At 46.4% G+C, this 25,490-nt stretch overlaps 1 protein-coding gene across 2 annotated transcripts in view; it reads left to right on the top strand.

Moving 5' to 3' along the window:
- Positions 1–227: 227 nt before the first annotated feature.
- Positions 228–25,490, top strand: part of Pip4k2a (phosphatidylinositol-5-phosphate 4-kinase type 2 alpha) — a 177,023-nt gene continuing 151,760 nt past the window's right edge. Inside the window, exon 1 of one of the 2 annotated variants that reach the window (XM_028870457.2) lies at positions 228–565. In XM_028870457.2, coding sequence (XP_028726290.1) covers positions 422–565 — 144 coding nt within the window. In that variant the 5' untranslated portion in view covers positions 228–421. The remainder of the gene's footprint in view (positions 566–25,490) is intronic. The other variant, XM_028870456.2, reaches the window with a different exon arrangement.

Here is a 25,490-nt window from a genome sequence, read left to right as displayed (position 1 = left end):
GCCGCCCTGGGGAACTCGCCGGGCGCCGGTGCCAGAGCGCAGAGAACAGCCTAACGGTCCGGCATCCGCATCCGCACCCGCCCCGCCCGTCGGCGCCGCTGCCCCGCCCGCCTCTGCGTCATGACGCCGGCGCCCAACGCGGAAGCCGCCGGCCGCCTGGACCAGCCGCGGGCTGTGCGCCGAGCCGCGGCGGGCGGGAGCCGGGCGGGGGCGCGAGGCGAGCGCAGCTGCAGCTTAGGCGGCCGAGCGCGCGGAGCGGGCGGAGCGAGCGCCCAGGACCGAGCGCGGGCGGAGCGGGGCTGGAGCAGTCGCGCAGCGGCGGCTGCCCCGGGGGATGCGGCTGCCTCCCCGGGCCGGCGTGTAGGGAGGGCGGGTCCCCGGCCTCGGCAGCGCGGCGGTGGAGGGGACCGAGACTGCGGCCATGGCGACCCCCGGCAACCTGGGGTCCTCCGTCCTGGCGAGCAAGACCAAGACCAAGAAGAAGCACTTCGTGGCTCAGAAAGTGAAGCTGTTCCGGGCCAGCGACCCGCTGCTCAGCGTGCTCATGTGGGGGGTCAACCACTCGGTAAGTCTCCTCTGCGGCGCGCTCCTCTTGCTCCTCGGGCTCAGCCTTTCCAGCTCTGCTTCTCCTGCTGCAGCGGTGGCAGGGCGGGGACCTCTAGCCGGCTGGCTTGGCGGGTCCCGGGCCCTCAGGCTGCTCGCCTCTCGGGGTGCCCCTAACCCCACGACATGCGTCCGCCCCCTGGGTTCCTCCGGTGCCGCTTGCGCCCCCTTGGGAACCCAGGACGGGTGCAGGATGAGGAGCGTTCTCTGTGCTTCTGAGCCTCCCCGCGCCTGTGCTGCCCCGCATCCGTCCTCCCGCCGGCCGGTGCCCGCTGCCCGGGAAGTGGGAAGTTTGTACGGGGACCGACTTCGCCTCAGCTGTCAGCCCCGGAGGGGGGACTGCTCAGGGCCCAGTCTGAGCGATCGCTCCCCTTCTCTGGGACCGATAGGCCCGCGTGTCCTGGGCCAGTGGGCAGGTGTACCTGTCCCTGTCAGGGACCGTCCCGAGCTTCCCGCAGGAAGACTGGAGTGAACCAGAAGATTTTGGGCGGCAGCTTGAGAGCTTAGCTTCCTTTTTTCCTTTAAAGGCAGTATTATCGGACTCGAGGAGGATTTTTTTCCCCCCAAAGGGAAAAGGCAGCGTAAACATGGCCCTGATGCTGAGCGTCTTCGTCCTTTCCCGCATCGCCCGGCTGTTGTGCCGGCTCCAGATCTCCTGGCGGGGAGCGGCCCCCCCCCCTTCGGAGAGCCAGGCAGAAGTCCCCGACTGCGGAAGGGCGGCCAGGGTGGTGACAGACGGAGGGGGTCCCAGCGGGCGCGGGTTCGAGGTGGTCTAGAGTTAATTACAGCCACTTGAAAGGTGGTTTAAAAGACTGGAGGGGAGCGCACTGGGGAGGCTAGCCTAGCGCACAGCCGGGGCGTGGAGGAAGGCGCACGGTTGCGGACTCTGCGGACTGCGGTGTGAGGGGCTGAAATAGCCTCCTGCTGATCTGACAGGGAGAAAACTCCAGCAGCTTTAATCCACTTAGATGGGATCAAGAAACATGATAGGCGCAGTTGGCTGAGCCATGAAAGTTTCAATGAGCTTGTGAATTTTGACCGTGACCTTACCCCACTGCAGCCAGCCTGAGCCTGCTGCCCTGCTTTTGATGTCGGTGGATGCCCGGGTGTCCTTTTCAGCATAATGGAAGTGACAGAAAGACAGCGTGATTTTTGCACTCTCAAATTAACGGAGTTGTTTAAAATGACTCAGTAGCTTTTATTTGTACTTTCCTTTCCCAAGCAGAACTGGGGAAAGGTGAAACAGTATAACAATGATTGTGTTTGCCGGGAATGATTTAAAAAGTCGAGACATGGTTATTTCCTGTCAGTTCACTGCTTGGTCTACTGAAGTTCACTTTAACTTGCTGACTTCTTGAGCTGTTAGAGTTGTCAACTGTTAAAACAGCAGACGCTAATGCATCCCCCCCCCCAGTTTTATTACAGATAATGAAGTTACAGTTTTCCATTGTAATAAGCCTTTAATTTAGTTATGTCTGATTCTGTAAAGTTCTTTTTCTGTTTTCATTGCTATTTGCAGCTTCCACGTTACTACAGTGGGGCCCTATAAATACAAGTGGGTTGCTGGCTGTGGGTTATGGGCCCTCTTTTTAAATCTCCTTTTGGAGTTCCGGTGTTTTGATCAGGAGTGTTTGTGTGTGTGTCCAGGTTTAATATAGTAAAGTAGTCTCAACAATATGCTGCTGGGGGAAAAGAATGGCTGTTTGCGAATCAGTTTGAATTCCAGTCCACTTAAAAAAAGTTGTCATTGGGCATGCTTCACTGTAACATTTGGGCTGCTACCTTGTGTTTATTTTTGAGTTGCTACATTTGCTTTCCAGTTGTTCTACTTGGAAAACACCGAATGAACGATGGCGGGAACATTTAGTATTACTTTCTGTTGCTCTCAAGAACAGTTTCTAAGTCTACACACTGACAGAACAGTGTATCCTGTAAGCATGTTATTAATGCAACACATACCAGCACATGCAGAGTCTGCCACAATGGGAAGGATTGCTGACATGCCTCTCATCCATGCCCATGTGTCTTTTTTGAGGAATGTGGGTTGACAAAGTTTTGTTTCTTCATGTTCTAACTGTATTTTTTTTTTTTAAAAAATAAAACTCCCACACTTGGAAGGCATGTATTTTTGGTTGATTTTAGGAAATGGTTATTGGTACCAGAAAGATGGCGTTTCTGTGCACCAAAGTTTATAGTATAATGTTAGAATAAGTAAGTCCACATTATTAAAATGAGCATGGATATAAATGGGAACATTTGAGAAAGCATGGCGCAGAGGCAGGTAATTCAAATCAGAGCTTTTCCTCTGCAATTCTAGAATTAGCAGGGACCATCAGACTTTTTTCTTTTTTTTTTTTCTTTTTTCTTTTTTTTTTTGCTTTTTCTAGACAGGGTTTCTCCATGTAGTTTTGGTACCTGTCCTGGATCTTGCTCTATAGACCAGGCTGGCTTCAAATTCACAGAGATCCGCCTGCCTCTGCCTCCCGAGTGCTGGGATTAAAGGCATGCATCACTACCGCCCAGCTCCATCAGAATTTTAATTGTATATTTTAAGTAGCCATAAATTTGGAGTATATAAATTTGAAAGGAAACCAATGAGCATCTTACGGTGGAATTGAGCCTCTTCCTTATGCTGTAGCAAAAAAATCATTGAGTCTGTTTGAATTCTATTTTATTATTTATTTATTTATTTGGTTTTTCAAGACAGGGTTTCTCTTTGTAGCCCTTGCTGTCCTGGAACTCTCTCTGTAGACCAGGCTGGCCTGGAACTCGGAACTCAGAGATCCGCCTGCCAATGCCTCTGAGAGCTGGGATTAAAGGTCTGTGCCACCACCACCTGGGTGAATTCTATCTTTAACTATGACTATTCACTTTGGCATATTAACCAGTTTTGGAGGATCAGTGTTTATACCTGGGAAATGGGATTGTTGGTAGATAAGTTGCAAGTTTTTGTTCTTGTTTTTTAAGTTGATGATTGAACTATTTTTCCAGTTAATGGTCTAATAGCATCATATTAGGAGTCCCTGAATATGAGCAACCTTTGGGGATTTTTCAAAGCCTAGTCTGGAAGAGGAAGAAATCAGTGGTGATTTTAGGAGACTGAATTGAGTTTGCCAGATTGATTGTAGCTGAACTTCATTACCATCTATTAAGTCAACGTCTACTTAATTGAAATGTAGAAACTTGCAATTAAGACAAAAACTTTCAAGTCCATTGTAGTGGTAATGAAAATCTTGATTTGGACGATGCTCAGTGTGGAGAATAAGCCTGCCATTGTTCGCTTAATTTGATATGTTACTGCTTTCTAACTTAAAATCTCCATCAGTGAATGGATCCGTGCCAATTTTTATTTTAAGCAGAGAATATAATTGAATACATAAAGGAAAAGATGACTTAAGAAGGCAGTTTTATCTTGTTATGTTTGAAATTAAACTAAAAATGATCAGGCACTTAGCTTCTTAAAATGGTATTTTAATAGTGTAGGGAGTATGTTGAATGCTTTGCGCCAAGACTTGTTTTAAATAGATATTCTAAAAGAGTTTTATACACTGTGAAATGTGAGCTATTTGGATTAGTATTTCAACCCCTATTTAGATATATGAAGGAAGACACTGTGTTATCTGTATAGAGAAACATGGAAAACAAATACTGGTTTTAGAAATAGCCACTTTATTGATATATTAAAGCTTTGTGGCTTCAAGCCATAGAAACGTAAATAGGTTACAGGAAAATTCTGAACTATTACGGTAACTTTAGAGATCGTCCCAGTAGAGGGAGGATGGGAACCAGAACATGGTAAGGACCAGGTACTTTGTTCTACAGTCTGACTTTCCCATCCAGTCTGGCATTATTTACCTTTCCTTATTCATAGCTGCTTGAGAAACAATATAGGATTGGGGGACTGATGAGTTCCTAATTACAGCTCCTCATTGCTGTTCTCTACAAGGACTTTCTGTCTCCAATTTAGGTCTCAGAATACCGCCAAAGATCTTGAGTTGTCTGGATTTAATCAGTTGTAGCGTCCTTTTGGACTAAGTAGTTATAAAGTGTGTAAGGTGAAGAGTTCCCTAGAGAGAGTCCCCAAGGGTGGGAGTTGAGGGGCAGTATGAGGCAGACATCTACCGTAGTATAACAGAGTTAGTGTGGATCTTGATGCCTGTGGGGATCTGCACAGGCCAACCTTCCGACAACATGCCTTGTCATGTGTGGATTAGAGACTGTAGTTTTACATGTGGACCATCTGAAACATGCACTGCATTCTCAGCAAGGTGGGGCCTGGAGATAGATAATATTGTATTCCAGAAATGTAATTTCTTCTGAATTCCATGTGCTGTGGATATCGCTCTGTATAAATAAAACACTGATTGGCCAGTAGACAGGCAGGAAGTATAGGCGGGACAAGCAGAGAAGAGAATTCTGGGAACAGGAAGGCTGAGTCAGGAGATGCTGCCAGCCGCTGCCATGAGTACCAACATATAAGATACCGGTAAGCCATGAGCCTTGTGGCAAGGTATAGATTTATAGAAATGGGTTAATTTAAGATGTAAGAACTAGATAGCTAGAAGCCTGAGCCATTAAGCCAAATAGTTTAAATAATATAAGCATCTGTATGTTTATTTTATAAGTGGGCTACTACAGGACCCGGAGAGTTAAAAACTCTCCAGCTACATCCATGGGTTTATATTTGGATATAGACAATAGAAGGAGGAGGCTAGGTGTAAAAATGATGTGGATTACTATGGAATGATAATGACTGAAAATAACACAATGAGGCAATTAAAATATAAAGTAGTTAGATATCAAATGAAACTCACTGAGTGGAACCCAACCAGCCGCACATTTCAGAACTAGTCCCACACTATTTTTTTCCCTTTGCTTTTCAGTAAATACATGGAGTTTACTATTAAGGCTGTAGTTTACTGTTCCCCTTCAAAGATATGATTATTATTTTCTTCTCCTTTAATCAAACACCTTAGCATGGCCTTAGTATGCAGAATGCTGCCCCAAGGTGGGCTGATCTGCTATGCCATAGAAAGACTGTCAGCAAGAATTGTAATAAACCAACAAAATCTGTTACTAAGTTGATAGAGCATGCAGTTATCCTGAGTAGCTAATTCTGCCAGCATGTACTTGAAATACATAAATTGACATTGACATGAGTTGGTGCTGTTTGGCAGGATGGTTTGTGGTCAAGCTGACTAGGTTCAATTCCTTTTCCATTGTTAGTTTATGGGTCTTTGAGCAGCTGGTATACCTACTTGAGCCTCAGTTTGTGCATGAACATGGAGGTGATGGTGACTGCCTCAAGGAGCCAGTTTGAATGAGACACTGTATTTAAAATCTAGCGGTGTGTAATAAGGAGTCCGTAAATGATTCCTAAAAATGACTAAATTTGGATGCAGTTAAATTGGTCATATATTTAATAAGCACTAGATCAATGGTTTTCCTTGGGGGACTTTTTCACTTGAGGGACTTTTCAGACACTGATTCAGCAGGTCTGGTCAGGATGACGTCTGAGGCTTTCCTGTCTAGTATGATCTCAGGAGGTGCTGATGGTTTGAGTCTCCTGGCTGCACTTTGGGAAGCAAGGCAGCAGAAGGAATGTTGTTAAACATAGAAATGTTTAGAATTTGTCGTCCCCCCCCCCCCCCCCCCCGCTGTGTCTGATGCATTGCCTTAGCAGCATGGTGACCCTGTGATAGAGATAGGAAAGCTAGAAGAAGGAATTGTGTATTGGAAAGAGATTTTAAAATTCATGAAATACTGACTTGCTGGGGATGATGGTAGATAGTCTGGTTATTACCCTGTGGGATTAGAACTCCTGAGCGGTAGGAGGGTGGGAATCAAGAGTTCAGACTCCTCCACACTCACTTGGTAATTGCTGTTGTGGTAGTTTGAATGAGAATGGCCCCCATAGACTCATGTGTTTGAATGCTTGGTTCACAGCCAGTGGAACTGTTGGGGAAGGATTAGGAGACGTGCCCTTTTGGACCGGCTGTCACTGGGGATGGGCTTTGTGGTTTCAAAAGCCCACACCAGGCCCAGCATCTCGTTTTGTCTGCCTCCTGCTTCTGAATGTTGGGTAAAGTTTTCTCCCAGATTGAAACATTCCATCCTACAGGGAAACTCCTTAAGCTCGAAGGTAAACAACTCAAAAGAGCTTCAGGAAGTTCCTGAAACTGACCAGATTCCCTAGGCCTCCATACTAGAGGAAATAATAAAAGTGGAATCACCCTCAGACAGAGTTAATCTAAGCTGCAAAGAACCTGAGACCAGACCAGCTGCCAGGAAGAAGCAGGAACCAGCTGAGCTGCCTGGAAGGGGTTTAGACCTGCTGAGGCTCCTGGAAAGGGTACTGTCCGACCTGTTGAACTTCAGGCTGTGCAGCGTGTTCCAGGTTCCCTGCTTTCTGAGCTGTCACCTGTGTTGGGGTGGGCTTTGATGATGTTGTCTGGGAGTCACTTCTGCTCCTGTAAGTGATCCCAATAAAACTCACTGGTTTACCAAGCTGGACTTTGATGGTATCCATTTGTCTGTTGTGGGTTCTCAAACTGGGGTGAATAGATGTGTGTGTGTGTGTGTGTGTGTGTGTGTGTGTATCAGCTTCTCTTCCAGGCACTGCCATGCCCCATCATGATGGTCATGAATGTACCCTTAGAAACTATAAGAAAGTCCCTAATTAAATGCTTGCTTTTATAAGTTGCCTTGGTTGTGATAGCTTCACAGCAATACAAAAGTAACTAAGATAGCCATCAAGGAGTGGATTGTTTACTATTCTCATTGGCATGATAAAATTCCTGACAAAAGCAACTTCAGGGATTGCATGTTTTGGCTCACAGTTTGCCGAAACAGTACCCCATGGTAGGGAAGGCCTGGTGGCGGGAACATGAGGAAGGGAGGCACATCACATCTGCAGTCAAGATGTAGGGAGAAATGAGTGTTGGTGTTCTGCTCACTTTCTCCATTTTGATTGAGTCAGGGACCCCAGACCATGGTTTAGTGCCCTCTACATTTAGGGTAGATTTTTCTCTGCTCAGTTAAACCTTCTTGGAAATACCCGCATAGACAAAAGCCAATGTTTCCATGGTGACTAAAAATCTTGTCTTGTTGACACTGAAGATTAACCACCAAAGGGTAAATTAGATCTCAAAAGGGGAAGGTAGAGAGTGGGGTTTGGCTTTGAGAGCAGGACAGAGGAAGAAGAAAGAGGAAACAAGAAACAACTGAGTGGGGTGTTCCGGATAGCTCAGGGTTGTGGATGTGGATTCTGAGGACCATCGCTTTAGGGATGGAGGGAGAGCGGGGAAGGGAAAGTAAGATTAATTATCAAAGGTGTGAATGAGTAAAATCATTTTTCTTCTTGGAAGATTAGGAGTGGAAGGTGAGAAGTGCTATCCAATTTAGGAAGATGTTTTATTACATCTTGTCCTTATTTTTTTTCCCTGTTCGTCTTAGTCAGCTTTATTTCCCTCTTTCCTAGACTATTATTAAAGTCTTTTAGGTAAGGTCTCTATGTATTTTTATCATCTTTTCTTTCCTTTATTGCTCCACGGGGCCTCATGGTATTGAGAGGCCTGACTCTCACTCTCAGAATAATCCTCTTCCATGAATCCTGTCAGGTTCACAGTTCCCCCGAATTCTGTCCATGGACCATTCAAGGAGCCTTCTGAAGAACACTTGTGAGGATAAGGTGAGGGTGCTATGGAGTGGGAAGTGATGCCAAGCAGTCAGCAATGGGCCGAATGCTGAACCCCAGAACTTGAATAGGTTGAACTCATGAACTACATTGAGTGTCTGATGTATGTGGGATTTTAACCTGTACCCTACCCATAAGCCCGGGAGTCTGTAATCATTCTGCTAGATCTTTTCTATATAGTTCTTAGTGTTAAAAAGCTGTTCTTGGGTAGACAAATCATGAGCTATTGATCCTGGGTAAAACTATTTAAAAACATTTTTCCCATGACAGAAAATTATCTATGTGGAAAGTGTGTAGGCAGAGATTGCATATATAATCTACTCATGGAAAACATTGTTGAGAGTTTTAAAACAGTAACTTACTGTGTTGGTCAGAATTTTTGTCACGTTGATAAGCAAAAACCTAAACAGAGAGAAACAACAAGTTACAAACAAGAAAAGTTTATATTTGGCTCATGTTGCTTTGGTCCCGACGGGAGGCGGTGCTGAGAGCATGGAGCTGAAGCTGCCCTCCTGGTGGCCTCCTGGAAGCGGAGGGGGAGACAGGGATGTGTTAAGGGCCAAAATACTGCCTTCAAAGGCATAGCTCCAGCCCCCCCGCTGCTTGAATTAGGCCCTACCTTCCAAAAGTCTGTTAAAATTTGAATCTCTCAATGGTTAAACTATTGAATTTGCCAGAGCTTTAATGATTTAATCCTCTCTAGAAACATGTTCATAGATTCACTCATCTTCTAGGCTAGTCAGGTTGACAATTAAAATTAGCCATCATACTTACCTATCAGTGCATCTGTCGGTCTTTCTTCCTTTAATTTTTAAAGGTTTGTCTTGGCTCACAGTTTCAGTGGGGTTTTTGTTGTTGTTTTTGGTTTTTTTGTTTGTTTGTTTTATTTTATTTTACAATACCATTCAGTTCTACATATCAGCCACGGGTTCCCCTATTCTCCCCCCTCCCACCCCCTCCCCTTACCCCCAGCCCACCTCCTCCAGGGCAAAGCCTCCCCCGAGGACTGCGATCAACCTGGTAGACTCAGTCCAGGCAGGTCCAGTCCCTTCCTCCCAGACTGAGCCAAGTGTCCCTGCATAATAAGCTCCAGGTTTCAAACAGCCAACTCATGCAATGAGCACAGGACTTGGTCCCACTGCCTAGTTGCCTCCCAAACTGATCAAGCCAATCAACTGTCTCACCTATTCAGAGGGCCTGATCTATCTGGGGGCCCCTCAGCCTTTGGTTCATAGTTCATGTGTTTCCATTTATTTGGCTATTTTTTTTCAATAATTGAGTAAAACCGAAATTTATTATAAGCCACAGTCGTTCTATGGACCTCCATGCTATATATATAGCCTCCATGGTTCTATGGGTTGTGGTCTGATTGTTCTTTATTTTATATCTAGAATCCACTTATGAGTGAGTACATACCATGACTGTCTTTCTGGGTTTGGGTTGCCTCACTCAGGATGATTTTTTTTAGTTCCATCCATTTGCCTGCAAATTTCATGCTTTCATTGTTTTTCTCTGCTGAGTAGTACTCCATTGTGTATATGTACCACATTTTTTCCATCCATTCTTCCGTTGACGGGCATCTAGGTTGTTTCCAGGTTCTGGCTATTACAAATAGTGCTGCTATGAACATAGCTGAGCATGTATCTTTATGGTATGAATCAGCATTCCTTGGGTATATGCCCAAGAGTGGGATGGCTGGGTCTTGGGGTAGTTCGATTCCTAATTTTCTGAGAAACCGCCATACTGATTTCCACAGTGGTTGTACAAGTTTACATTCCCACCAACAGTGGAGGAGTGTTCCCTTTGCTCCACATCCTCTCCAACATTGGCTGTCATTGGTGTTTTTGATCGTAGCCATTCTGACAGGTGTAAGGTGGTATCTTAGAGTCGGTTTTTGATTTGCATTTCTCTGATGATTAAGGATGTTGGGCATTTCTTTAAATGTCTTTCAGCCATTTCTCTGTGTAGTTTTGGTGCCTGTCCTGGATCTCTCTCTGTAGACTAGGCTGGCCTCGAACTCACAGAGATCTGCCTGGCTCTGCCTCCCGAGTGCTGGGATTAAAGGCGTGCGCCACTGCCGCCCAGCTTCAGTGGGGTTTTTTAAAAGTAAATTTATGTGTTCATTATTTGTGTTATGTGGCATGTGTAGAGAGCGAAGGATGAGCTTGTGGGGTTGGTTTTCTTCTTCTACCTTTCTGTGGGCTCCGGGGATCAGTCTCAGGTGTCAGGCTTGCTTGGCGAGCGCTTTTTACTCTTTGAGCTAGCTTTCCAGCCCCGCGTTAAGTGTTAAGTTCAATTCTAAGTCTTAGTAGTTTTTCAAATGGAGGTTGTTAGGAGCTGGGTTGTGGCCTGGAGCCTATTGTGATAACACTTGCTCTAGAGGTTATGATGTGGACTCAGGTTAGGTGTTCTTGACCTTGAAGTAAGATTATGTCCCGATAAACCTAGCATAATCGAAAATATCCTGAGTTCATTTAATACTCTAACTTCCTGGACATCATAGCTCAGCTTTACCTATTTTAAGTGTGCTCAGAACACTGGCACTAGCAAGATTGTGTCTTGGTTATTTTTTCTGTTGCTGTGGTAAAATACCCTGAGGAAAGCAACTTGAAGGGTATTTATTTTGGCTCACTCACTATTCCAGGTTGTAGTTCATTACAGCAGGAAGTTGCCAGAGGCAGGAGCTTGAGGTCAAGGTCACATTGTATCCATCTATCACATTGTATCTGTTCAGAAGCAAAGAGGGATGAATGCTTGTACCCAGTTCACTTGACCTTTTTTAGACAGTCTAAGATCTCAACCCAGGGAATGATGCCACTCACAGTGGGCATGTCTTCTGTCTTCAGCCTAATCAAGATAAATCCCATCCATACAAGCATGCCCAGAGACCTCCCTCAAAAGTGTTTCTGGATCTCATCAAGTTAACATTGAGATCAATCTTCACATAATCTAAGATAGAGTCTATGTTGTTGAAATAAAGTGTTAACTATCATGTAATTTACTTAATACTACCTGAAAGTGAAAACTGAAATAGGTATATGAGTATGCCCTGTAGCATTGGGGGTTGAAAAATTGAGTCATCATCAGTATTTTTGACTGTACTTGTAAAATGCCTAAGTTAGTTGCTGGCAAACATTAAGTTCTTATTAAATGGTAGCTTCCATTATTTTTTAAAAAGCACAAGACATAGTAAGTTATTAGGTTATATGCTAAATTAATTATTACTTCACCCTGGCTCATAGCATCAGATTACTGTTGTACTTGGTATTATGTATCTGTGAGTTATGGATTGTTATTTTAGAATTTTCCATTTGCCCTAGCTTTGCTTTGCCTATTGTATCATGTTATTTTTGTATCTTTAATGCCTTCACTAGTGACTAGGTTGTTAAAGGTGTCAAAATCTAATTCACATTCATTATTATAAATTATATGAGCTATTGAATTGATATCTCACTTTTTTTCTTTTTTTAAATATGAGACACTTTAAGATGCTTCAACTGCAAATTGAACATGTTATGGACCCTACATTCAAACAGCTCATAACCTCAGAGAAAATAGACGAGTCCAGCTTCGACCTTCTCCCACCTTACAGAGGGTTCTTGGGTAGAGGAGAGAGGAATGAGGAAATATTAGGTAGAAAGAGAGAGATGATAAGAAAGGCAGAGACACAAGATCGCTTCAAGAGGGCCCTGGGTCAATACCCAGCCACCCAGTCATTTATTCAGAAGGGCATTTTATAATGTGCCAAGGGAAGAGACAAAAGACCTCTCCCTTGCAAGATCAAAGCACAAAGTACCAACAAGTGTAGACCCCTTCCAAAAACCTGGTAAGCATGCCCATGGCCAAATCATCTCCTTATGCAGCCCTGCTGGGGAAAGCAAGCCCAGATTCTCTGACCCTGAGTAAGGTCTCACTAGATAGCCTCTGTGGGCCACCGCAGGATAGACACGTGCACACACATATGGAGTATCAGAGATGCTGGGAGTGGAGGTTGTTGACCAGTGTGGATAAGCATAAGCTTTGTTAAGAAGACCACGCCAAGCAAAATCATGAAGGAGGTGAAGAGCTTGGGCATGAAGATAGAGGATGTACACTACAGCCAGAGCAATCAGCTGGTGCAAAGACCTAGAACCTCACAAGGAAGGCTGTGGGGCTGTAGCAGATCGAAGAGGGGTTGTTGGTGGTAGGAAATAGAGTCTCAGTAGCTAACGGCTGGATCATGATCGCTTTTGTGTGGGGGCTTGAAGAAGTGTTCCAGAGAGGTGACTGTAGTGGGTAGCTATTCCAGCTTTGACTTTGAAGCACTGTCCCCAGTGAGGCAGCAGGTAACTGCTACATCTGCCTGTGACCTGCCCTTGGGGCATGGCCTCTTTGGACCCCTAAGACCAGAGATGTGTTATGTTCTGGCTCCCTCTTGGCTCCTTGTGATACTGGATGTTGGATTGCAGACCAAGTCAGAGTTCTCCAGAGAACCACGTTGGACTGCACCTTACCTCTCCTGGATCCTGTAACCAATCCCTTTATTGATTATAAGTCGCTCCAAAATAAACCTCTTTTAACTACCAGATAAAGTACGTGGAATTGCCTCATTAATTACCACGTCATTTGGCATCCAACGTGGGGCACGAACCCATGACCCTGAGATTTAGAGTCTCATGCTCTACTGACTGAGCTAGCTGGGCAGTTATAATTAGTCTAAGCCTCTGTGTGTTTATTTGTCTGAGCGGTTGGTTGCAGGATGGGCAGGACACAGGCAAACTTCTGACTACAGGTGACATTGAGGGAGAACTTACAGAAGAAGGAAAAGGGTCTCTGAGGCCCAGGGCCCAACAGCTTACAAAGATGACCGGAGTGAAGTGAGCACTTGGCTCTGGCTATGTGGCCTGGGACTTCGCCTCCTACACTGGGGCTCATGCAACAGTGGACACTAGACATTACCCAAGAAACTGGTGGCTTGCGGGCCTCCTGGAGCACAATGGGCATTTTAACCAGCAGGCACTTTGTCAATAGTTTAGAAAAGCACCAGGTAAGGCACTCTGCTGTCAAGTCCCCAGGGCTCTTTGGTGTGCCCCAGAGGCTGATGGGAAGGCCAGATTGCCTGCAGAAATAAGCCTCACCCTACCCTATCCTCACCGGGAGCAGGTTGTTGCTTTTCTTTCCTTTGTTTCTTTGAGACGCTGGATATGAAATATACAGGCAATCTTCTGCCAGGAAGATTGAAAACCAAGGGGTGAGTTGAGGGAAATGTTAGGAGATGGCTGGAAAAACAGTTTGGGCTCCAATTTGAAGAGCTGAGAAATTGATTTTCGACAAAGTCACAGTACCGACAGGGTCACTTGATAATTTTCGTGAATCTCCGGTGGCTCTCACCCGCCAGTGTGCATTTTGGACTGAAATAATCTTTCCCATTTCTTCTCCATAGACTTCACGTCGTGTCTCTTTGTTCCCCCACAGTGGCTATCCTTCACTAGAAATGACTGGACACACAAACACTGCTATGTGTTGGTCTTTCCACTGCCCAGTCTAGTCTGCAAAAAAAGCCTGCACATATGCCAGGAGCTGCCGCCTACTTTGGTAGGTACCAGTCACACATGGCTGCCTGGGTTTCAGTTAATAAGCCTTCCATTCAATGTCTTGGTAGCCATGTGTGGTTAGTGACTACTGACTGGACATTGTAGCTGAGGTGTATTCCCGTCGGCCAGTGGGTGCTGCTGGCTGTTCTAGAAATTTCCATCTGAGGTGACAGCAGAAAGCACTCCTCTGCTGATGTGTCTCTCACTGTAATATGCGCTCAGCTTCACGGCCCTTTTCACATTTGAGATTGAAACACCAGGGCTCGAAGCTGTAGCCTGTGTCCTCGGTGGCTGCAGTACCCTATCCATTCGCCAGCCTTGTTCTGAACTTGCTCCGTCCCATCCACCACGAGCCTCGTTTTTTCTACGTTTTTTCTAGTGTGACGGTTAATCTCAGTTGTCACCTGATGAGATCTAGAATCACCGGGAGGCAGAGGTCCAGGCACACCTGTGAGGGATTATCCTGGTTAACTTAGCCTCAGGGTGTGCCTGTGGTGCATTCTCTGGCTCAGGTTCATTGATGTGGGAAGACCTGCTCCGTGTGTGGCTGGGATAGTGGACGGTAGGAATGCAGACCGGGAGCTGAGCAGCAGCGCGCAGTCTCTGTCTTGAGCTCTCTGCTCAGTGTCTGACTGGTTATCGTCACGTGACCCCTGACAGGCACCCCAGTCTCCAGAGGTGGGCGTCCCACTACCTCTAGAACAAAACTTGGACTCTTTTTGTCTGTGCTCTCCCATGGCTTACTTTTCTCATTGTTGCGACCGAATAAAGTACCTGACACGAAGCAGTTTAAGGGAAGGATTTATGTGGGTTCAAGGTTTGCCAGAGAAGACACAAGAAGACATCGCATGGAGGGTGGCTGGTGGCTGGGGTGGCTGTGAGGCTGCATGCACGCATCATTGGATGAGAGGGAGGAGAAAAGGAGGGGGGCAGGGAGTGGGATGGACGGATGCGCGCGCGTGCACACACACACACACACACACACACACACACACACACACCCCTACCTAGCCCCTCCTAGAAGTGGGGCTTGGCCATAACCCAGTAGCAGCCCCTGCTGACCCACTTCCTAGAGTTGGGACCTACCTCCCGACGGTTCCACCAGCTGAGGATCAAGTTTTCAAACACATGAGCCTCTGGCGACATCTTGCATCCAAGCCATATCCCGTCTCGAGGCCCCACTGGCCTGGCCTCACTCCCCTCCTTGCTGAAACTGGTTCCCTCCATGGTTTTTCCTGCCCCGTGGTCACATGGGAATAGCCACACTGGTGTCTTCTGGTCCTCAGCTGTGCAGAGCAGCCACAGCGCTTCTGTGTTTATTTCCTCTTGGTCCGCTTACAGTGTCCTTCCCTCAGATTCTCGAATGGCTCCCGTGCAGATGGCCTCTCTCTCTAATGTAAAGTAACCCCTCCAATATCATATGCTCTTTCCTTTTCTCCTGGACACGCACTGTCTGAAACGGTTGCTTACATGTGTATTATTCTCCCCTCTTAAATAAAGCGGTAATTTGCAGAACAACTGATACCTTGTCACGCCTGCTTAGCTGTGCTCTCTACACAGAGAAGGTGCTTTCGTGGGGAGTTGGTGCTTGAAAACTACCTTTGAATGAGGGGTACAGTGGGCCATTCGTGCCCAGCGGGTACCCAGGAGCCCTTGCACTCACTCAGCCGTGTGCAGGTTGTTCGGTATGATGGAGCACAGCATCGGAGCATTCTGCTCAGCTGCCTGTGCCGTGTCTTGAGAGCGGGGGAGCTTGCTGCACGGTGGTGATCAGAGGTGTGGGGACCATAGGGCTGTACCCCAGGGAGAGCTGTGTTCGCAGAGCAGGCAGGAACTTGGCCTCTGTACAGAGCAGACTTGAGAGAGGCAACTTCCTCAAACGCTGGTGGACGCACCTGGTGAATGGTGTGAAGACTGAAGTTGTTTCTAAATGTGTGACGTTATGGTGTAGCAGAGTGGCACTGCCTTGTCACCGTGACTTATTCCATGTGGTTTAACTCTCTGGAGGCCTTCAGACATGCCTCTGGAATGCCCAGTCCCCAGAAGTGTGCCGCGAGTTAGATCCCATCAGCACGGTGGCGTGGTGGCTGGCCCACTGTCCCAGGTCTCTGTGGGTATTTTCTACAGTGGTGTGCTGTTTCTGCTGCTGCTTCCCAGGACTCCTCATGGCCACGCCCACTTGATTCGTCTTGGCTGTCATCTGTCCGTTTATTTCCCTTGGACAGTTAGTTATTGAGGGACTCTTAGGGTGGAAGCGTGACTCACAGAAGACAGTTGTTTTTGTCAGGCGGCTCTGGGTACTCTGGACTTTGAACACACCAGTGTTCAAAACTCACAACCTGTCATATTTTGGACCTCTTGGTAACATGAAGTTGAGCTGCATCCTTTGGGGGAGGAGTGGATTCACCTGACCTGGAGGCTGTCAGTCTTTAGCACAGCCTCGTGGAGAAGGGTTTCCTGTGGACTCCACTCCTGGGTTGGGTGCTGGGCTCTGCCATTTCCATCTGCACCGTCAGGGACAGTCACTAACTCGCTCATACATCCACTTAGACCCTGGCTTTGGCAGGCAGCTCCCCTGCTACCCTGTTGGGTTTTTGTTGGTTTGTTTTGTCTTTAGGAAGGTATTTTGAAAACACTTCATTCAGGGTCCCTGCTTTTTTCTAGTAGCAGAGCTGATCGCAGCAACTCCCTGAGCAGAATAAAAAACCGAAGCCTCAACTACCTTTCCTTCCTTTCTTCCCTCCCTCCTCTCTCCTCCCCTGCTCTCTCTCCCTCCTGCTCCCTCCTCCCCTGCTCTCTCCCCCTCTCCTTTCTCCTCTTCTCTCCCCCTCTCCTTTCTCTTTCCCTTCCCCTCCCCTCTTCTCCTCCCCTCTCCCCTCCCAAGCCTTCCCAACTCTGGGGATTGCAAGCTTGGGCGGCCATCCTGGTGTCTCATTTATTTTGGTTTCGTGATCAGATGACTTGGAGAGGAAAGGGTTATTTCAGCCTGCTGTTGTAGTCCATCCCTGGGGGATGTCAGGGCAGGAACCTGGAGGCAGGGACCGACAATGAGGACCGACCATGGAGGGTGCTGCCTCATGGCTCACTCAGTTTGCTTTCTTAAGTACCCCAGGGCCAGCTGCCCAGGGGTAGCACCACCCACAGTGAGCTGGGCCCCCTGCTTACATCAGACATTAACCAGAAATCACCTACACACTTGCCTGCAGGTAAACTGAGGAAGGCATTTCTCAATTGAGATTCTGCTTGAATCAGGGTGACAAAAGCCAGACCTGTTTCCTTCATGGCTTCTGGGGACTCAGGTCCTGATGTGTGTGGCAGACCCCTGACTGATGGGAGCCCCAGCCCTTCCCCCAGTGTTCAGTGACCCTTCACCTGCGGAGAGGTCCATCGAGGCCCCTTCTTAATGTGAACGTTGTGGAAGGAATTAATCTTGCTTGCTTTAGGTGTGTGTATATTTTAGTCTACTTCAGTGCACAATACTTTCCCTCAGTGTCGGTCCAAGCCACCTGCCTTGTAAGGTTGTTAAAAGGGGGATGCCGGAAGTGTGGTCAGTTAAGTCTGTCCGCAAGATTGGACAGGGAGACTAGACTCTTCACACTAACCCCAGGATTCCTACTGATTATATCAAGAGAGGAGTTTTTATTCCTTTCCAAAGAATATATGGGGTTTTGGGTGCCTGGGATCACGTACCCTTCGGAAACGACAACGTAAGGGAATCGCTCTGTTGGCTCAGCGCTTCAGAGGGCGCTGCACATAGTCGCTTGGTCCTGGGTGCCTGAGCCGGGCATCATGGCAGTGTGAGTGTGTAGTGGAGGGCCCTGTTCACCTCTAGCACACAGGAAGAAGGAGAGAGCAGCGGGAAGTAGCTGGGATAACGCACCCCATTGACCTACCTTCTCTAGTTAGGCCCCATCTTCAGAGCCTGGGAAATCTCCTAAAATAGCCAGCAGCTGGAAACCAAGTGTTCAAAACACGATCCATGGGCAAGTTTCGGATTCAAATCACAACAGCCTTTATCCCCCTTTTCAATAAAAGGGGGAAATTTCAATGGACACCCCCCCCCGCGTGCACATAATACAGCCTGATTATGGTTTCCCCTCCCTCCATTCCTTCCAGTTCCTCCCCAGCTCCCCCCATCCTGTTCCACCCCCTTTCTGTCTCTCATTAGAAAACAAACAAGCGTCCAAGGGATAATAATAAAATATAATATGATAAAACAAAAACTAACACTAATCCATGTAGGAACAAATAAACAAAAGGAAAAGAGCCCAAGAGAAGGCCTAAGAAAGAGATGTCGACACCGAGATCCACTCATTTGCACACTCAGGAATCCCATAAAAACACAAAACTGGAAGGCAGAGAATATACACATAGGACCTGTAGGAGACAGAGCAAGAGAGCAAAGTTCTCGCACCAGAGAATATATGTAAAAAAGCAAAGTAAAAATAAAAAGTAACATTTTAAAAAAAGGCCCTGATATATTATAAGACAGGGAACCCCCAAAGATGCCATTGAGTTCGTTTTCTGTTGGCATCTACTGCTAGGCATGCAGCCTGCCCTTGAGATTAGTTTGTTTCCCAGGGAGACTTTTCATTTGCAAGTGGTTATCAGTTGAGGTTGCTTCTGGCTTAGGGATGGGGCTTGTGTCCACTTCTCCGCTCTAGGCCCCCATCCCTTGCAAACCACTGTAGGCTCTGAGCATGTTGCCTCAGTCTCTGTGAGTTCTTATGTACATTGATCCTTCACTCAGCGGTAAAGTCTCTATGTAGACATCATATCTCAACCAGATTTTTTTTTTAGAATAAGGTCCTTTTATTTACTCCACACAAATTTGTTAGCCATTTATTAAATATTAGGTGCCGATCAAGGCCTTGAAAAGAAGAATGGCAAAGTCTTTTCCTGTAAGGAACAAGTCCACATTCTCACTGGGAAGACAGACAGGGGATTGCAAGGTAGGAAATAGGTAGAGTCACAGAAGTGTCTCATTCTTTGTGTATTTGGTGACATGTAACGGTTACTAATCAGAATAGCTAAAGGAAAAAGGGGAGGAGAGGTACGATGCTGAGTGAGGGACAGGAGCCTGACCAGCCCTCTCCCCCAGGATCGGGACTCAGAGCAACTTCCCTTTCTCTTGGGGTACTGTGGTCTCTATAATCTTTGCACATACTTTTAATGGGTGTGTGTGTGTGTGTGTGTGTGTGTGTGTGTGTGTGTGTTCACAGGTACATGCACATGCGTGAGCCCAGAGGCCAGAGGAGGAGCTTGGGAGTCTGCTGCTCTCCACTTTGCTGAGATGAGACAGCGTCTCTCTTTGGTCATGAAACAGCATTTCAGCTAGACTGCCTGGGATAGCAGGGACGTGTGGCCAGGCCTGGTTTTATGTGGACTTGGGGGGTCTGGGGGCTCAGGTTCTCTTACTTTCATCGCTAGATTCTTACTTGCTCAGCCATCTTCCTAGCCAGAGCAAGAGTTTTTCTGAACCTTTTCCCCAAGTGTGTTAATTTTCCTGGTGTTTGTAGACTAGAACCCACACAGTGCCTGGTTTACTTGTTCCCACATTTGGGTACATTTCGGTTATAATCAGCCACTCTGAATCCTACTTTCAGATTTATTAAGGAGACAAAGCCTTGGTGCACACTCAGAGACAATCCACTGTGGCTTTTGGAGCTGGGTGGCTGTGTACTGCCTGAGTGGGTGTGGCCATTCTCAAGGCTTAGAGTCATCCTGGGTGGGGCACTTCCAGCCACTCCGACACCTAGATGCACAGATGCCCCAGAGCGGCAGAGGGGTCATACATACATTGTCCGAGAGAGACTGTGGTATCTGAGTGGGGTGTTGAAATTCCTTGGGAATAGGACCGGAATTCACATCATGGGGAAGCTCGGGAAAGTGGGGGGATAAGCATGGTAATTAGCAAACACAGAAGCAGGAAGCGTGAATGGCTTGGGGACCGCTGAACCCTTCTTCAGGTACAAATCTGCTTCTTCCTCTTAAAAAATTATTTTCTGTGCATGGTTTGAGGACTTTGCCTGTACATATGTATGTGCACTACATGAATGCTGGGTGCCCTGGAAAGCCAGAGAGAGTGTCAGAGTCCCCCGGAACTGGAGTTACAGACAATTGTAAGCCCCCATGTGGGGGCTGGGAAAATCGAACCCCAGTCATCTTCAAGAGCAGCAAGCGCACTCACCACTGAGCCATCTCCCAGTCCCTCATCTTCCACTTCTGTAGCTTTAGTCGTTGCCGTTTTTTCAGGACCGACTGCCGTTTAAATGGCTTCTCTTTGCATTTGTTTCCATAGGCTTGGTCATTTATGACTTGAATCCTGTCTGGAAATGGCTGAACACTTCTTTCGGGGTTTGGTGTTATTTGTAACTATACAGAGTATCATTTGTAGTAAGCATGCTCGGGGTTGTTTGTTTTGAAGTTGTCCAGTAGCAGTGAAACCCTAAGGGGGAGTTCTCTAGGGTGTCACATAGAGGCCCTGGCTGTAGGAAGAGGTGGGAGCCGGTTTGAACATTGCCTCATGCGCCTCCTAGCCAGACAGTCTCCTTCTCTAACTCACCTGCTCACAGGTACCCAGCCGGCTTTCTGATGTGCTCAGCCTGTCTGCTGCCTGTGCCCCACTTTGCCTTGTCTTTCTTGGAGTTGTGTATCTAGCATTCCTCGTTTCAGATTCTCAGATGTAGTCATTTTTTTTGTTACTGTGACAAATATCCAACCAAAGCAACTGAAGGAAGGAGGACTTTACATTTGGCTCATAGTTTTGGGGTACTTGCCATCATGGCAGGGAGACTGAAGCTGAGTAATGTGAGGGTCACATTACGTCTGTCCTCAGGAGGCTGAGAGTGATGCTGGTACTCAGCTCACTTTCTCCTTTTTATGCAGCCCAGGACCCCAGCCCACGGACAGTACTGTTGAACCAGGTACCCTGCCAACATTTAGGGAGGGGTGGGTCTTCCCACTCCACTTAACTGAGACTTGTCTCTTTGATGAGTCGAGATCTTGTCAAGCTGACAATATCAACCATCACACCAGTGTCTGTATCTTTAGGTAGCTCTCAAGAGGTGCTTTTGCCGGAAAGAAGGGAAAAAGTAAGATGTACGGAGTTCTCTTGGCAGATTTGATTCTGTTTTAGAAAAGGCAGGGTGATGCCATCTTCTCTGCCCCATGCTTGCTGTACATTCCAGTTACTGTGTAGAGGATGGGGAAGCAGAGAATGGAGCCCGTGATGCAGGTCCGTCCTGCCAGTGTCCCCGGTGTCCATCACTGATCGGCGCCTCCGAGTGATTGTAGCTGGATACAAAGTCCATCAACCACTGTGAGGGCAGGAAGAAGCCTGGCAGACCAGACTGTGCACCTTGCTTGGTTGGCTGTGGCTTTCCTCCTGCTCATGTGCCAGACACTCCATCTTGGAATATGGTTTTAGAGTTTGTTTGTTGGTTTGTTTTTTCATTCTGGCGATCGAGTTCTATAGAGTTTAATCAAGATCTCCCTAAAATTTGCGCTCGCTCCCCTCCCCCCCCACCCCGTGTGTGTGTGTGTGTGTGTGTGTGTGTGTGTGTGTGTGTGTGTGAAGAATTTAAAGCTTTTGGGGGAATACACACATTACATCACAGCAGAGGCAGAAGGATTCGCATTTACAGGTTATTGTGATCAGCTGTGTGCCTGGCAGCCTTCCTAACACACAGTCATAGTTGGCTGGTTAGTTGATGGGTTCCATGGACTGGAGGCTAAATGATCCCTTGCCTAAAAAGTGCAGAGACACACTTTAAACATGAATGGGTAAAAAGTGTGGAGGCACACTCTAAACATGAATGGGTAAAAAGTGTGGAGACACTCTAAACGTGAATGAGTAAAAAGTGTGGAGACACACTCTAAACATGAATGGGTAAAAAGTGTGGAGACACACTCTAAACATGAATGGGTAAAAAGTGTGGAGACACACTCTAAACATGAATGGGTAAAAAGTGTGGAGACACACTATGAATGTAAATGGTTTTTTTTTTTAAAAGGTTTTCAGCCCTGAGGATGGAACCACAGCCATTTGTAATCTAGACAAGTGCTCTACCACCAAGTTTCACCTCCAGCCTGAAAATAGATTTCATTATGGAACCCTTGAATTTCCCTAGAATCCTCCTTTCTGCCTGTTCTGTTCTCCCTGCTTCTCACATTTCCAAGTATAATCAGATCTCTCATGGGTGTGCTCTGACCCTTACATCACCCGTGCCCCAGAATGACCGTCTGTGCTGGTAAGCCACTGCCTTCTTCAAAATCCACCCTTGCAGCCAGCTTGCAAGTAGACATTTGGAACAGAACCCATTTATAAATTAGGTCCTGCCTGCACCGAGGCCACAAGTCCAAATGCTTTGGCATAGAAAGGTCTCTTCAGTAGCGATTATGATAAACCAATGAGGCACTTTTTCCCCCACATCAAGCCAAAGCAGGAAGAGAGCAATAAACTTAAGTGACGTTTTAAAAAGGAAAAAAAAAATAGATTAGAGGAGCTAATGCATCCCTTTGTCTTGCTTTTCTTCTTTAGGCTTAAAAGACGTTAGTGAATATTTGATCTAGTCTGTAGCCAATGGGGGATATTTTTTTAATGTGTTATGGGAGTATTGTTTAGTAAGACATATTCTTACGTGTCTTTAAGTGGTGCATTCATATAGTTTGAACAGAATCTAAAGTTTCACCAGATACTGCAATATGGGATATTTCCTGAGAAACTTGAAAGTTCACACAGCTATAACTATAGAGAACAGTTACCATGACTCTCCGACATGTAGCAACCAGTATTAGTGTTTTGCTAATTTTTTTAAACCATTTTTCAACCATTGAGATTACATGGATTTTGTATTTCCCCATCTTGTGTATTTTTCACAATGAAATGTTGACTGTTTTTCTTTTTGAGACAGAACCTCACGCCATCACTCTGGCTAGCCTAGAACTTGCTATTTTGACCAGGCTGGCTCACAGAGATCTGCCCACCTCTGTCCTCCACATATGTGCAACCACACCCTGCGGATTTTCACTTTCGGGGCATAGCTTTCTGCTAAGGAAGATTTCATAGTCTGTCCATTGGTTCCAGTCTCCACTATTGGAAATCTTGCTGCTGTCTGGGGAACATTTATTCTTGTTTTCTCTGACTCCCCGAGAACAGTCTCCTAGGGAGTTACTGAGTTGAAGTATGGGAATATTACACCTGCTGCCAAATTCTAAAAAGGTTTCTCCAGTTGTAATCAGAGTAAAATGGGGCTAACTTCTTCATCCTGCGTCCTGCTTTGAGTATTTCAAAGTTGAACAGCAAGGCTTCCAGTAAAAAGATATCTTTTGTTTATATGTAGCCTATCTTTTGCTATACTTCTTTTTTTAAATCTATAATGACCTCTGGAGACCTAGTGTGGCAGTGTGACCAGCTGTTGCACTGTGTGGGTGGTGCCTGAAGGAAGGACGTTTGGTGGTCAGTGTGAGACATACCCTAGAAGGAGATTTTGTGACCCCGGTCCTCATCTCTTAACCGCTGCTCTTTAGTTCCCTCTCTTGCCCCAAGGAGGGAGGGAATAGGTCTTTTCTACCAGATGCCAGGTACAGATGGCCCATCATGATTGACCATGCTGCTGTAGGCTCAGAGTAGCAGGCCAGATAACCAAGAGCCAGTAAACCTTCCTTCTTTTGAAGTTGATTATTTTACGTGTTTCGTCACAGAGATGGAAGGCTAGCTTGTACACTCTGAGATCTCTGTTTATAGAAATTTCTCCAGCTCAACAGAATTGGAACACATGTATGCTATGTCAGGGCTGGAGGTGTGAGCTCTGCTCCCTGGAAAACCTCCTGGCCTGGAGGCTGACTGTGAAGGGAAGCTGTACGTGAGTTCTTTCTGGTCTCTCCTGTAGACTCTCAAGTTCTTTGAGACAGAAAGCACTTTTGTTGGTGGTGCTGGTTGTTTACACAAAGGCAACATGACTAAATACATGCTTTCCTAGAAGTCACGGGTCCGGCAGTTGGTTGGAGGTGCAGCAGGATGGTGGTGGCGAGAAAGTGTAACACGAATCTTAACAAGTCTTATTAATAAAATCAAACCCGGAGCCAGGAATTGGGGTGAACGCTGAAAGATCAGAGAAACAGAACAAGCCACAGCCAACCTCACCTCGCCAATTCCTCAGCTGATCCTGTTTCCTCAAACTGGAAGCCTCTGTGTCTTCATCTGAATGGATTTCAGCTGAACTGCTGCTAAAAGCCTAAAAGCTTAACAAGCCAAAAGCTTCTACTTTCCTGGTCCTCATGCCTTATATTCCTTTCTGTTTCCTGCCATCACTTCCTGGGATGAAAGGCGTGTGTCACCATGCCTGGCTGTTTTCAGTGTGGCTTTGAAGGATCTCTGCCTCTGGAATGCTAGGAATAAAGGTGTGTGTGCCACCATTTTCTGGCCTCTTTATCTGTCTAGTGGCTGTTCTGTTCTCTGACCCCAGATAAGTTTATTAGGGTGCAAAATATATTGGGGGGCACAATATCACCACAAGAAAGCATCAGCTTGAGGTTGATAACTTCCCAGGCAGATGGTGCCTAGACTCCAGAAGGATGTTAGCACCATTTACAGTTGGCTTATGTCAAATGGCCTCTGTGATGTTTATTGTACTCAGGCCAGAGCATTCGATGGCAGGAGTTTGTAACTGGTAATCCAGCCTGACCATTCACCTTTACACCTGACCTTTGGATGATTCAGATCAAACTGTTCGGAAAATTTAACATGACATCCCTTGGGGTTCATGATTAGAGTGTGCATATTTGCTTTCAGAGGTTGGATGCTGCCCCCTCTCTGTGGTCCTGTCAGCCTTGGCTGTTTGATTCGGTGTGAGCCTGCTGTGTTGGCTAGATTATTTGATGGTAACACGTTAGTCACCTGACACCACATCCCTCCTGAAGCTTGACGTAGCCAGATGGAGGAAGGGAAAGCAGCAAGAAAGGCGTGCTTGCACACCCAGGCTCCTCTGCCACTCATGCCTCCACTGTGAGGATGTCATGCTGTGACCTGGTGACTGTCATTTCCACTTTAGGGGTGTGAATATAGGCTGTCAATATAGCCCTGGGAAACAATTGATTTAAATGGTAACTTTAATTGATTCTCTTTTTTATTTTTAATGTAATTAGATTTTTTTCTTTTATGTGTACAGGTGCTTTGTCTGTGTGTATGTGTACCACTTGTGTGCCTCGTGTCTGTGGAGGCCGGAATAGGGCATAGGACCCCCTGGAACTGGAGTTACAGATGGTTGTGAAACTGCCATATGGGTTCTGGCGTTCAAACCTGGGTCCTCTGGAAGAGCAGTCAGTCCTCTTAACTGCTGAACCATCTCTTCAACCCCCCATTCTTATTTTTTTTTCAAGTTTAAAATATAAAAGGCCTTTTGTAAATGATGGTAGTATATATTTAACTTGGGTGATTCTAATAAAGAATCATACCTTATTCTGTTATAACTTAAAAATATAAGTGTGGGCACAAAACAGACCATTCTGAACAGGCTCCAGGAAGCAGGGGACTTTCCAGTGTGAATGACTTAGGTACTTTTTCATTACTTTTGAAACAGGGTCTTTAAAAATTATGGGTATAAATCTCTTGTGCC

The sequence above is a fragment of the Peromyscus leucopus genome, chromosome 5, assembly GCF_004664715.2.
Source record: "Peromyscus leucopus breed LL Stock chromosome 5, UCI_PerLeu_2.1, whole genome shotgun sequence".
Lineage (NCBI taxonomy): Eukaryota > Metazoa > Chordata > Mammalia > Rodentia > Cricetidae > Peromyscus > Peromyscus leucopus.
The sequence above is the reverse complement of the archived record's forward strand: the minus strand, read 5'-3'. Positions and strand labels throughout refer to the sequence as shown.